Source organism: Culex pipiens, chromosome 2, assembly GCF_016801865.2.
Source record: "Culex pipiens pallens isolate TS chromosome 2, TS_CPP_V2, whole genome shotgun sequence".
Lineage (NCBI taxonomy): Eukaryota > Metazoa > Arthropoda > Insecta > Diptera > Culicidae > Culex > Culex pipiens.
Window position 1 is genome coordinate 224,063,189 of NC_068938.1, and position 14,619 is coordinate 224,077,807.

Consider the following 14,619-nt stretch of genomic DNA (forward strand, 5'->3'; position numbering starts at 1 on the left):
TATCGTCGAATTCCTTCATTTTCTTGACATTCGCGCCCTACTTCCTACTCCTTGATTCCAGCGGATAGCAAACGAAAACAACGACGACGACAAAAGTCCAAGCAGAGAAACAGCGCGTGCTTGTTGGTAAGCAGGCAGGTAGGCAGGCGAGCAAGCTCGTGAGAGAGTTTGAACCTGAGAGAGAGCACGTGCGTGTACGAATTGGAAATAAACATCGTTGTTAGGTAGCCCCTTACAGCTGGCCACGCAAAAAGGGTCAGTTTTGGGCGCTAATAACTTCGCGGGAAAAAATCCTAAAAATATGTTGTTTTCGGAAAAGTTGATCTAAATTTAATGAAGGTTCTACATTTGAGAAATGGTAAGAATCGGATAATTATGGCGCCTTCCACAGGTAAAAAAGTAAAACAGATGCTTTTCTCCATACATTATGACGATTTTTCCCATACAAACTTTAAGCGATTGGAGGGAGGGGTTCCCGTGGTACGAATGAGCTCAAATTTGGAATTTAGCCTAGTGATGGGTCAATCTTTGATTTCAGGGGGTAGCCCCAAAAAAGTCCGGATTTGGACCACCCTAATGTGAAACTATACTTACCATTTCTCCTTTTATTTTCGTGAAGATTCTATACGATTTGAAACAACAATCGTGCGCTCAATTATACTCAATTTGGCCATACAAACCACTTCGTTCGATTTTAATATCAGACTTATGGGAAAATTGAATCATATCACAAACACTCGATGCCCATTGTTTTTTATTTATTTATTTATTTATTTACAGTCTATGTTGTATTACGATGTCGCTAGTTGATTTTACTGCATGCACATATATTTTGCGTAGTTATTAATTTTGTCGCATAAAACATGATAAACATTCGACTCTTTTGTAGCAGCTTTTTTTAATATTTTGCTTTGCTTTATGCTTTATGAGACATTATTACAAATCCTTGTTACAATTGAATGCAATGCCGTATTTTTTGAAAATAATTATTATTTGCCCGGAAATAGTATTGGTTTTATTGAGAAGAATAGATTTATTTTACTTGATCATTGTTCACATGAATATAGTTCATTTCTTATTTGTTACAACTCAAAATATTTAATATCCTTTGATTTATATGTGTCAAGCGAGGCGTGAGAAGGTTGATATGTCTATAGTTAGTCATTTTTGTAATCAAATTAATTGTTGAAACATTCAATCGCAATAGCAGACATTTATTGCTGAACAATCAGATAGTAGACACGATACATTAGACTGCTTAATACATTGGAATATAATAATTTGGATCAATAGGAAAAGCCATAGTTTGCAGACAATGTACAACAAAAGCAACTGCTATCAGTATTCATAAAATTTAAATTTTATTTTGATTTCAGTGGGATTGCTTTGCTTTCGTTATTTTTTATTCTTGGGATTTTAAAATCATTCATTCAGAATTATTGATTTCTGCATTTGATTTTCAACAATTATGGTAATATTCATGTTTCTTTGTTTTGCATTTAGCAATCTCAACGGTTTTTACAAAGTTAACAAAACAATAATAAATAATACTTTTCATTATTTAAATAAAGTACGACTAAAAAATCTAAAACTATCGGCGGTAATTGATTACAAACATCGATTTTCGTTTTTTATTACAATCGTGATAATTTTGTTTTTATATTATCAGTTGTGCTTTGTTCAATTGTTTAACAAAATACTTTTAACTAAATATACTTTATTTTTATGTAAAACAGTCTGACTTTAACAAAATGAACTTTTTTTTATCTAGTACACATAACTTAAGACATATGTAAATAACTATCGCAAATATACCAGCATCTATGCCAACGATAACAGTATGGTAAACAGTTTTCATTTTAAAAACTTATTGATTGCATGTTTATGTCTTTTATATACAATTTATCACAATATTCAAAACTTATTTTGATTGATAGTAATCATTGATGTATTATAACAATAGTTGCTACTCAGTAATAGTTATTACTTTTTATTACAGACCCACATTTTTCTTCATCATGTTCGGAAGACATTTTCCTTGACTTTTTCGTGCTATTCAGACTCCAGGTTTAAGAATTTCGAAAATATGTTTCTTTTTATCATTAACAATATAATTATTGACAACAATCTTAGGGAAGCAGAACATATCATATCATGATAATAATAAAGATAATAATTATTTCAGTGCCTTATAACACCACGTTATAATTTGTTCAATTATATGTATGATGACTTTATATAAAGCTCACGCTACTTGAACTGTACTATACTTGGCGCTTTTACGAAAATGACAACACCATACTATAAGAAGTATCAATACTAGAACAGCTACGAGATTAGTCAGCACCAGGATCCAGAACTGGATTGTACTAAATGGGTTGCTGTTTGATTTATGAGTATGTTGCTGATGTGGTTTTTCAATAGTATTGTCTTTGCTAATGTTATGATTTGAAATTGAAAAATTTCGTTCAGTTTTGCTGATATCTGTTTCGACTATTGGATGATGTTTGGATATCCGAATACATTCACAGAGATCGCAGTCTCCTTGTCGGGCATATCCATATTTACAATGAATGTCACAATTCCCCACATGTTTACAAAAATTCGAAGCGTCGCTATCACAAACAGGACAGCATTCACCCGGTATAAGCTTATATGCGACACAATTTGGTGCCTTACAAGATGATTGCTGACATTTTACTTCACCATACAGACACACACAGGTGGTGCAATCGTCACTGTGCCATGTTGCACCATGTCTTCGGAAAGTGGGATGAAGACAGTAATTTTCCTTGCAGGGAAAACAGCAATTACCAGGAACTCCGTACTGTATGTCCTTGTAATCGGTGGGACTAGTTAAATTCAACGGTGTTTGTTTAGGAGAACATTTCTGGTCGCAGTAGTTTGGTTTGCAGGCACATTCGTAGCGAGGACAACAATACTGGATTAGCAATTCATCTTCAATAACACTACGTCTATGTCTAGTTCGATCCTCAGTGTTTGAACTAACGTTTGTGGATCCACGGTGTAATCCGTTGTATTCGATAGCACGCTCATTGCGGACTGCATTTCCAGCACCTTTCAAAACATCAGGATAGAAGCCCGTAAAATGACTGTTTACTGCCTTTGGGTAACTGTCTACTGGACATGGTTCCGGCGATGGACATGCTACGCCTCTGCATGCATTTTTTTCTGAAAAAAAATGAAAAAAAAATAATGAATTAAAAAAGCTAATCTGTAAATTTAAAATGGCCCTAATTCTAAAGTTACATAAAAATCGTAAAAAAAAGAAGAATGTACCTTGGGCATGTTGAAGCTACATTTTAATGCATGTATTTCTAACAAAATGATAACCGTGGAACATAAGTTCGGAACATTCTGCACACATTTGTACTTATACATCATTATACATAGACAATGAAAAAATCAAATCAAACGTACTGCCTTTATCAGTTCATTATCACTTGAAGAGATATACTATAAAATTTCTTCCGTATATTGCATGTTGCTCAGTGCCTTAGAAGACTCGATACTGTCATATCGTTCGAAATGGTTGGAATACGGTTGTTGTTTGCTGTAACAATGCTTGTTATAAATTCAACTTGTGTCCAGATAGACGAGATTGATTGCAGTCAAACTAACGCAGTCGTTTTTTATCCCCATCCAACATCTTGCCAGGGGTACCTTACGTGTTTCCTTGGTCAAGTGATAGAGGGCCAGTGTAGTTTTGGACTATATTTTGATCTAGAACGACAAATTTGTGAAGCTCAATCACGTGTGCGTTGTGAAATGCCCTATCAGAAGTGAACATCCCATTGGAATCCAGGAGATATAGTTAGTTTGTAGATCATGATTATTGAAAACTGAACATGAATAAAATCTTGCTAGTAATTTAATTTAGCCTTTTTTCCTTATCTAGACTAAATTTCATAAAAACACCACCTGTGCATTGGACATTTAAAATAGTAATTCCAAAAGTATTCTCAGATTAGTGCAGTCATGCAATTTTAACGGAACCCGTTCTGCGTTCGTTCTCTTTCTTCAAAACGAACTGAAACCACCGCGCAGGAGCCATTGCTTTTCGTTCAAAAAACAGAACGTCACTTTTTCGTGCCGTTCTCTTCAAAGTTTGGAACGCGTTCTGTGAACCGCCTGTAGCCAGAGGCTCTCTATGGCAACTGTTAAACTTAAATAAACATTCAGTAGAATGATTTATACAGAGCTTAGTTAGCTTGGTGGTTACATGCAAAAACAGAATACAAAGCAAGTGAGTTCGAATCTCAATTTTTTGAAATATTTTTTTTGATTGGTTGGATACCAACTTTTCGACGACGACTGAAATTACATTTTATACAAATCAAGGGACACTCCAGCTTGGAGACTAAATGAAACGGTTAAAAAGCAAAAAGTACCCCAACTAAAATGGAGACGAAAACTTATTGCCACCGTGATTTAAAAAAAATCAATGCTTTTTTAGTTCAGGAAAAAACTCTGAATACTAAACCTAATTGTAACAACTAAGCTAGTACTGCTTTGTGAACAGATGATTAAAAGTCAATGAAGTTCAGCTAGTCTACTGAGGTCTTATCAAAGGAAAATGTTGAAGTTCTGAACTGGGTTCTCGGTTCGTTTCAAAAAGGCCTACTGAACGAACGTTTCTTAGAGACGAGCGTTCGTTCTCAGAGCTGTTATTTTTCGTGTTGCTTTGTGAACTTGAACGAACGGAGAACCCGTTCAAAAGCATGACTGGATTAGTGTGGATGCTTAATTTCTTTTGTTCATTTCTAAAGGGGGAACAATTCAACTGTTCAAGTAAATCAATTCATGCCATTTCAATACCAAATACTACCAAAATAACAGAAAGTGTTATGTAATCTTCTTGAAACATCCCAAATTTGTTATTAGTCTTATATTGGTTGAAAGCCAAAACAACTTTGGAATAATTTTGTTTGTTATGCAAGAATACCTCCAACTGTTAATGGAATGATCGGATTATTAGTAGTTAAAATAACAAAAAATAATAACAAAGATTTGTTCGAATAATAACTAAAAATGTTATTAGTCTATTATTACAATAACAATCCAATGTATGTATGTATGTATGTATGATCTCCATACTCGCAGGCAACTTGGTCCTGGAATCGATTGTGAGCGTTAGTTGAACAATTCGATCTTCTTTTACTCCGAAATCTGTTTACCCACGTGCATAAGTTTTTTGCACGAATTTTAGTGCTACAAATACCGGCGCTAAGAATAAAAATAATCCCGTCTTCCCTCCCCAAGCACCAGAAATTTGTAGCGGGTGTAGGGACACTTCGTATAGACGCCCTTGCCCCCATCACGTCACTAAAGGTATGGAGCGACGAGAAATTAATAAGCATGCCCCTTAGTCGAACACCCTTAGTTTTGCTTCAAACTTTGAAAAAATTAAAAAACTGCATGAAAATGACAGAAGCAGACAAATTTGCGTCCCACCCGCCGCGCAACCTACTTCGATCCCCTGTTATTACTATAACAATCCAATAACAAATAAATCATAACGACGAGTAACACATCTTGTTATAAATAACATAAAATGTTATTGGTCTAGTATTTTCAAATATCCAAAAATGTTATCCCCAAGTTATTTTCGTCTGCTCGGGTTGGCTGTTTCATGATTCCAAGACGAGTTGGCTGTATAGAATCAGATTCTTAAAAAAACTAAACAATGTATGAAATAAAAAAAAATCGAGATATGTTTACTGCCTCTGTTCGCATAAATGTCCCATATGCATTTTCATCGTTTTTGAGTTAATGATGCAGTTTGGTTCAAAATCGTGTGCTCTTTCAAAAGAGCCTATAACATCCAGTACTTTGTTCTAGAAATCAGGAGGAAATCCAGTTTTTTCGCGAAAACTTAACACGTAGCCTTAAGTATGGCGTCATCCATAAAGTATGTCACGCTCTAGGGGGGGAGGGGGGGGGGGGTCTGAGCAAGTGTGACATTGCGTGTTATAAGTATAGGAAAAGCGTGACAAAGGGGGGGAGGGGGGGGGTGTAAATTTTCGGCTGATTTTAGCGTGACGTACTTCATGGATGAAGCCTATGGGACAAACTTCAAAGCTTGCTGTTTTTGCATATGGGACATTTATGCGAACATGGGCAGTTTAGGGCATACCAAAATAACGAATTTCATACAACACGGGAACATTAAGCGAAGAAAATCCAACAATCGATCTGTACATTTTTGTTCTAGCGAAAGTTGACTTTGCTAACAATCTTTCTTCAACACATTTTGAAGCACTGGTGAATTAGCTTATCGTTGAGCTAATCAAATCTAGTCATTCTTTAAGATGAATATTAAGCCATCGTTTGTTGGATTTGCCAAAGCTAGTTTCTCCGTGCACGGTATCAAGAAGTTCATTAACAAACACATCGTGTTTAGTCTTATCATCAAAATTTACGATTGAACAAAAAATAGAGATAACACACATAGAGACACGCGCATATTCAGGTGAATTGTAAATTTTATCAACCATTGAAGTCTTTTCAATCAATTTTAGAATATTAATTTTATAATTTGTTTAAATACTAATTTCACATTTACAAAAATACATTTCTCGATTATATTTTTTCAAGCGATTTGAGTAATAAGTTTTGCGCAGGACTGCCTAAAAAATCGCTTAATCAATCATATCTATGACAAAATATTTAAATCTAGTTATTACCTGCATTCATTCCAGATGGTAGAATGAGCAACAATGTAAAGATGGCAAACAAAATCATTTCTTCAGCACTTATTTTCAGAAACTGCGTTACTGTCACTGCAATGTTTTCTTCGAAAAATCAATATACACTCACGAGATCACTAATGCACTAGCAGGGTAATTAGTTCTGTAAAAAAAATTTTAATGTATTAAATACACTTTTTGTTGGATTCATATAATCCCTTCCAATACAATTTCATCTAGAAACATAACAAACCCATAACTCTAGCATCATCTAGCTGAGAAGTCACTTATTGTGTCTCGACACTCAATAGAAACTAAGTAGGAATGAGCGTGAGTAAAAAGAAAATCTGAATAAATAAGTAATGTTAAAAACGGCCCAACCATCGGATCGTTTACACTTTTTATTTGTATTTGAGCACAGTACACCTCAGTACAACACACTTCCGCAAAAAGTTCAACATCATACAATACCACTCTATTAGTTATCCGAAATATTCATGCATATATGGTACAATGCAGCTAGCCTGGGGTTGTTTTATTTTTTATTTATTTTTTAACAAAAGTGAAGGGACTTGGTTTTATTCCAAACTCCTAGCTTTTTTGACACTGTTATCAACAACGATATATTTTTAACTCTGCACAGTTCTCATAATGCAATCATTCAATGTAATAGTTTTTCCTTGATCTGAGTTGTCATAGTCATGGTGTTCATTCGATCATGTAACATGATCCAAGTATTTTTCAATACCTATCAAAGGAACACTTTTTTTCTGCCGAAAACATTTGTTTAGTTGTTTTAGTTGTTCATGACATAATTTTAAATTTTAGAACAACATTCTCGATCAACGCTTGTCACTGTTTTCTGACCGGAAAATGCTCATCACATTATAAAATTATTAGTTTTTCAGCTTCGATGGCAACCTATATCCAGATATGTCATAGCAAATTACCAGCACACAACCTTTCTTAACCAAAATATGCAGTGCTGATTATTATAAATGTATAGCACTGTTTTTAGCAATATCAGTGAAATCGACTTATTCAGAATTACAAAATTTTGATTTTCCCTCGACAAAAAAAAGATGAAGATTTGTACAAGACGGTTACAATTACTATACACAGCAAATTTACGTGCTTCATTTTATTATTCACTTCAAGGTACGATCGACTAACTGATTCAAGCGCTAATATGAAACTAAAAACACGATTAAATTGTCGCTCTTGGACCACTGACACAACTGAAAACATACAATATTTAACACATGAATGTGTTTGGCTTTCAATACAATACAGCATTGTTATGAGTGTATTGAAGATTCAATTCAAATGTGGTAGTTTAAAGGGTAAATTTATATCGCGTATCGTCATAGCGAAACTCGCTCATATCGTCACATCAAACTAACACATTGAAAGCTCTACTTGCTTAGGTCATCGCTTTGCTTGCAAAAACAAGCAATGTTTACAAATTCAACATCGTAAGGAATTGTACCATACACATGTCTGCGTTAGTAGTAGTACATTGACAATACGATATAAAATGCAAAGCTGTGGTATATAAATCACATTACTTTCTTCGTGTTGAGACAATTAAATGCAATTTCAGCAAAACGTGATTCACTTTAGATGAACCAGGCCAGAAATTAACCAGCATTTTCAACTGCTAGAACCTGATAACCTGACATTATGTGTGCTGTTGGTATCAAAAAAAAAATAACGTTGCATTAACGTTGATTTTATGTCGAGGTAAAACATAAATCTCAACATTTAATTTTCTGCATTACGTTCGGAAACCTACACACCTAATGGAACACCCCATCCCAAAAAGTAAAAAGAGCAAAGAAGATATGTTAAGCAAACCTTAAAGTGCACGGTTGATAACTTGACTTCAACATGGTATCTAAACTAGTGACCTTGAGGGCAGCACTGGAATTATGCTTTAAACCCATCGGTTCATGGGCAGGATCCTTATTTGGCTCTTATTGCTTTCTGCTTAATTTTTTTGCGATAAAGACAACGCTTCTTACAGCTCGTAGAATGTAAGCGCCGAAACCCATGTTAATATTATAATTGGGTAATTCTCTACCAACTCACACGAAATCGGGAAAAGTTGCCCCGACCCCTCTTCGATTTGCGTGAAACTTTGTCCTAAGGGGTAACTTTTGTCCCTGATCACGAATCCGAGGTCCGTTTTTTGATATCTCGTGACGGAGGGGCGGTACGACCCCTTTCATTTTTAGGCATGCGAAAAAAGAGGTGTTTTTCAATTATTTGCAACCCGAAACAGTGATGAGATAGAAATTTTGTGTCAAAGGGACTTTTATGTAAAATTAGACGCCTAATTTGATGGCGTACTCAAAATTCCGAAAAAACGCATTTTTCATTGAGAAAAAACACTTTAAAAGTTTTAAAAACTCTGCCAAGTTTTAAAAAATTTAGTCGTCGTCGATCATGGCCGTTCATCGTCACCCGCCACAGACACGGACGACGAAACAAAGAGAAACGCAAAAAGTAATTTTTTCAAAACTTTTTTTTCCTAAAATCGCGATAACTCGTGATGTTTATAAGCAAACCCCTTATGTTTATATATCAAAATTTTTGTTATTGTCTGCTCTACAACTTTGTAGAACATTGTTACACTCTAAAAAATAACCCTGCAAAGTTAAAAAATCACGAAATTTTAAAATGAAAATTTTTGTTCTAAATGAAAAAAAGACCCACCTGGGTCAATGTAGATTCGAAAAGGACATTAAATTTCCCTTAAAATGACATTTTTCAAATTTGTTTACTGTCAAGTAACAAAAATGGCAGAGTTTTTTTAAACTTTTTAGTGTTTTTTCGATGAAATATACGTTTTTTTTTTTGAATTCTGAGTACGCCATCAAATCGAGCGTCTAATTTTACATAAAAGTCCCTTTGACACAAAATTTCTATCTCATCACCGTTTCAGGCTGCAAATTACTGAAAAACACCTCTTTTTTCGCATGTTCAAAAATGGAAGGGGTCGTACCGCCCCTCCGTCACGAGATATCAAAAAACGGACCTCGGATTCGTGATCAGGGACAAAAGTAACCCTTAAGACAAAGTTTCACGCAAATCGAAGAGGGGTCGGGGCAACTGCTGTGTGAGTTGGTGGAGAATTACCCAGTTAGATTACATCGATTCATCCACCTCGGGAATCGAGCCGGTGACCGTCAGCTGATAACTTTTCCACACTCATCCTGATGTCACATAATTTTACAAGTCATCGCCTATCGTGCTGAACAAATCTTCATTTTGCAATTCGTTTAAAAAACTACTAAACATACCATGTGAACAAAATGCCAACATACTCAACTCAAGAAACATATTATAATGCTTTTCCAAACCCATCAAAAACAACAAGTCAACTAAAGCAGTTTTTTGTTTATAAAAATATCATGAAAAAATACTTACTTTCAGAAATTCCAATTTCCTCTGCTTTGCAGACATGATGACATTATCTGGTCACGGGAGATGTAACATTAAAAAATATATATTTGATATAGGAGTGTCGTAAGTTTTGATTTGAAATTAATAATGTAATGTAAATTTTGTTGTAACCGCAGCAAAAAAATATTTTTTAAGTGCTCTGAACTAAAATTAAATTAATTGTTTTCAAACAAGCTGACTAAACACAGGAAGATGTCTTTATGTTATTCTACAGTTTCTAAATTATTAAAAGTACCATGTATAAATCAATGAAAATTATGATTTTTTTTAATTATCGCTTACCAATAAAAAGTTTAGGAGACATTGTGTAATCGTCGTCAAAGTCTAATTCAGATTTCATAAGGTTTGCTGCGTTAAGTTGACATTCCTTTAAATAAAAAATATGGTTAATAGGAGGAAAACACACTTATCACTCTAAGTTACCTCTAAGTTTTTAAAATCCCATTTTGTGATCGACTTAGTTTTACATAGTTGCATTTCATCCCAACACTTACACTTTCGATTGACTATCTCACATCCTGATTCTATAGTAATAGTTTCAGAACAATTTTGAAACAGATGTGTACCCGCATCGATATACTCTGGTATTTCTAAAATTATAATTCATAGGCTTATTATACAGTTCAGCGCATATTCAACAATGGATCCCGCTAATTTTTATGAGTGTCTAAATTGCCAATGAGCAGGAAACAATGTTGGTTTACAATAAGACGATATCATATTTTAAGAATTAAGAACTCTAATCAAAGAGCGAAACTCGATTAGTTACTCACCTAGGCATATTCCTGAACCTCCTACTGGAATTTTCGACACACAGCTAAGAGGTGGTTCACAGGTTCCAGAAAAATCTCCAGGTCCACCACACGCTTCTCCAAAGGTACGCGCACAGACTCGGCAGCACCTAGGCAAAACAAATGAAGAATAGGTAAATTAGTCTGATTTGAATTCAAAATAATAAAAATAATCTAATCACGAAATTATGTTTGGTTTCGTCGTCTTATTTTTTGATAGTTTAGCTTAAGTATAAATGATTATGATTGGATTATCCGAAATCTCACAAAACCTTTGGATTATCGAACCTTGATTAATCGAGGCTTCGGATAATCGAGTACATTCCAGACTCTTGTATTTCTTGTCGTTTTCGTTTCCGAAACTGTCAAACTTGTTTAACTTAGGTATGTTTAGCCAAAGTTTTTAATTACCTACAAGGATCCCATACGATCATTCCTCTTCCTGGACAATCTTCTGACCTTATGGTTTCGCACTCGTTGGGATTACACACACATTTCAATCCCAATGATTCCGAGTTCAACAGAAATAAAAAGCATAAAAACAATCTTATAGCACTTGGTATGCTGGACGATGCAGTAACAACAAAGCCTCTAACACATTTGGAACTTTCCATTTTTTTATTATCACAAACTAACAGTCAGCATTTCTCTAGTAGGTTCAGTAAAATTATTCGATATGCACAAATTGATCTGATAATTGTTTATCTCTTTTCATTTTCATTACGATGAATCTCAATTTTTGGTTGCTAGTAAGTCAATTTCAAACTTTCTTTTTCTACGATATTTTCAACTTGACTACATTATTCATATTGATTTATTTCTCATTTCGGAATGCGAATCGAGTTTTTCTCGTCATTAGATACACAATCAACCAGCGAATGCAAAAAGTTCACTTGGTTACGATACAATGATGCTGGTTGTCCATTTTATGTAACTACTTGAACTAGAGTTCAATATCCTTGCAGAACTTATTTTGCTCCATTTTTATAGGTGCAACTAGCACCAAATGATCTGAAAACTGAGACTTGAAGAGTCATATTTTTCGGTATTGCTTTTTTTTTAGAGAGAGTCAATTGGTAAACTCTAGGCATATTAAAATGACAAAATGGTCCTTTGTGTAAACCTTAAAATTTTATGTAATTTTATTAACAGATATGTAAATATCACTTGTGTAATTGAAAACACGGGCTACTTAAATTATAATTTTAATTCCACATGAAAATTTTATATAAACATTGTCATACAATTTTTGGTTTATTTTGGACAAAAGACTAATATCCCTCGACGAAGGACATATCACGAGAATCACTCTCTTTATGCTCTCTATATTTTGCTGTTACGTTTCGTTTGTTGCGCATGCTCAAGAAAAAAAAATTAGAGTATCCTTAGCGGAAAAGATTTTGAAGCCAAACAGGACTTTTCTCATTTGAAATGGTAATTCAATTTGATTTTTTTTCATTAAATGAGTAATATATACACGTAATGGGAATATTTACAAATCAAAACTTAAATTTTAGGCAAATTTTGGTAATAATTTGCATAACAAGAAATATATTTTGAAATGCAAATAATTCATCCAGCCTTTGAAACAATAATGGAATAATGGGCTATCATGCTATCAACAACCACTTAGCTTAGAAATTTGTACTTAGCTTCGAATTTGAATCAATGTAAATAAATCAGCCTTTGAAACAATAATGGAATAATGGGCTATCATGCTATCAACAACCACTTAGCTTAGAAATTTGTACTTAGCTTCGAATTTGAATCAATGTAAATAAATCTGATCTTCTACAATGGAAAAGCAATCAAATTAGAAGCTTGACGTATGGATTGGAAAATTTCAAAATCTACGGTAAGTTGACGTTTCCCTATCAAATTGTAAAAAACAACTGCATAGTTACGTGCTTTCCTAAGTAACTTATCTATTTTACTTTACTTAGATGTTCTAAGCTAAGTGGTTGTAGATAGCCCATAACATGACAGAAAATTTTCTGAAAATAATTTAGTCGGGTTTTTTGAGGACCGGTGGAGAAGGATAACGATGTTTGAGTCGGAGTTACTAAAACGTGCCTTCCATTTCATTAGGGCACATAACGTTTGTAAACAAATGTGTTTCACTCTCACACCTTATGTAAACTGTCATTTGAGTGAAAGGGATACACTATTGTTTACAAAACGTATGTGCCCTTTTGAAAAGTTATCCGACTCCACAACCTGGACATGATGAACCAGATCGAATCATAATGAGCACAGATTCTGATATACTTCCATGCAGAATTTTAGCAAAACGATGCGACCACCGTTTGTGGGTGTACATAATATCGGGTCGTTTTAGCATTCCTTTCTTTGAGAATTTATCATCCTCAGTTTTTTTATTTCTTGTTTTTGTTTACAAAATTCCAGACGTCAAGATAAATGTAGCTCAAAAGATAAACAAGCCACTTATGCAGGTACCGTAAAACGGGGTGACTTTGATAGCCGGGGTGACTTTGATAGGTTTGCGATTTTTCCGCAAAATGAAGAGTACAATTAAAATACGTAAGGAATGGTTCAGAAACATACTGACCGTGGTAGAGAAGTGTTCAAAGTACCTCATGAAGAACTTTTCATAAATTTTTGAAAGGTTTATAAAGTTAGTTAACTATAGTTAAGAAAATGTTGATGGAAGTCATTATTTTAAACTTCTCAAAGTGTCATGATTTTCTCAATGATCATGATTTTTAATCGGAAAACGGAATGCATTTTCGGATTCTTTGGACAATTTTTCACTAGGAGAAGGTTAAATAAGTTTGTAAATAATAAATAATATGTGTTTTTGAAACACAGTTAAAAAAAAATCTCCAAATTTATAGGCATTTTCAGTTGAACAAATTTCATGTAAAATGTGAAAACATGTGATTCTTGCTTCGAATTCAGTATAAAATGCAATATAAATCGATAATTTTATAAACAAAACTAGTTTTAACAAATTTCAGGCAAAATTCCGACTTTTTAACAATTTTACCTAAAATTTATATGTATTTTGTTAAAAAGCTTATAAACTTAGTTAACTTAACATAAACATTGATTTTTTTTCTTACAAACTATATCAGCTTCTTTAGTGATGGTACATTTAATGTACAAATAAAGTTTGAACATCTTTAATATGATTTTAACAAGAAAATCTATGACTATCAAAGTCACCCCGGAATTAAAACTAAGAATTTTTAACGTAACTATTTTTCTAAACACTATTGAAAAAACTTTTTTTCCAAAATAGTGCATGGACTTTGTGTGGCCTACCCCAGTACATGTTTTAAAAATAATAGTCTTGAGAAAAACCTTACCTGTTGGAAAATATTCTAAAAACAAATTGAAATCCTATCAAAGTCACCCCGGTTTACGGTACAATAAAGATACGACTGGAATGTGACAAATCAACATTCTGCATTCATTTTCATTTGTTTCTCGTGAGTACTGTCGAATGTAGAGGTTTGATATTACACAAAATCGGCTGCATAGACTAAAAATAGAGCAAACACCAGACGGGATCTCGATTTGTCTTTAAAATTCCAATCCTATATAGTACAAATGAGATCAGCGCATATTTAATGAATAATACTTGCATTTTCACTGTTCCACAATCAGAACATTCGCGAAACTGACTG

The 14,619-nt window shown here is 33.9% G+C and overlaps 1 protein-coding gene across 11 annotated transcripts; it reads right to left on the reverse strand.

Annotated features, from left to right (window-relative positions):
• Positions 1-743: 743 nt before the first annotated feature.
• Positions 744-12,040, reverse strand: LOC120429118 (cysteine-rich motor neuron 1 protein). 11 transcript variants are annotated; one of them, XM_039594307.2, is made up of 7 exons: positions 11,381-12,040; positions 10,952-11,079; positions 10,602-10,768; positions 10,461-10,545; positions 10,143-10,189; positions 6,708-6,873; positions 3,301-3,744 (listed from the first exon to the last, which is right to left on the reverse strand). In XM_039594307.2, exons 1-6 carry the CDS (start codon positions 11,581-11,583, stop codon positions 6,868-6,870), a joined length of 636 nt encoding a protein of 211 aa, XP_039450241.1. In that variant the 5' UTR covers positions 11,584-12,040; the 3' UTR covers positions 3,301-3,744; positions 6,708-6,867. The 11 variants fall into 11 exon arrangements, with proteins under 11 accessions (XP_039450231.1, XP_039450232.1, XP_039450237.1 ...); XM_039594306.2 differs by lacking the exons at positions 3,301-3,744; positions 6,708-6,873 and adding an exon at positions 3,011-3,192 and having other exon boundaries at positions 11,381-12,039; XM_039594297.2 differs by lacking the exons at positions 3,301-3,744; positions 6,708-6,873; positions 10,143-10,189 and adding an exon at positions 744-3,192 and having other exon boundaries at positions 11,381-12,003.
• Between the last annotated feature and the right edge of the window lie 2,579 nt (positions 12,041-14,619).

Coding starts and splice junctions, on each gene's coding strand:
- LOC120429118 (XM_039594297.2), bottom strand. CDS start 11,583: ATGGAAAGTTCCAAATGTGTTAGAGGCTTTGTTGTTACTGCATCGTCC. Junction 11,080..11,380: donor ATCGTATGGGATCCTTGTAG/GTAATTAAAAAC, acceptor TGTTTTGCCTAG/GTGCTGCCGAGTCTGTGCGC. Junction 10,769..10,951: donor AGGTTCAGGAATATGCCTAG/GTGAGTAACTAA, acceptor TTATAATTTTAG/AAATACCAGAGTATATCGAT.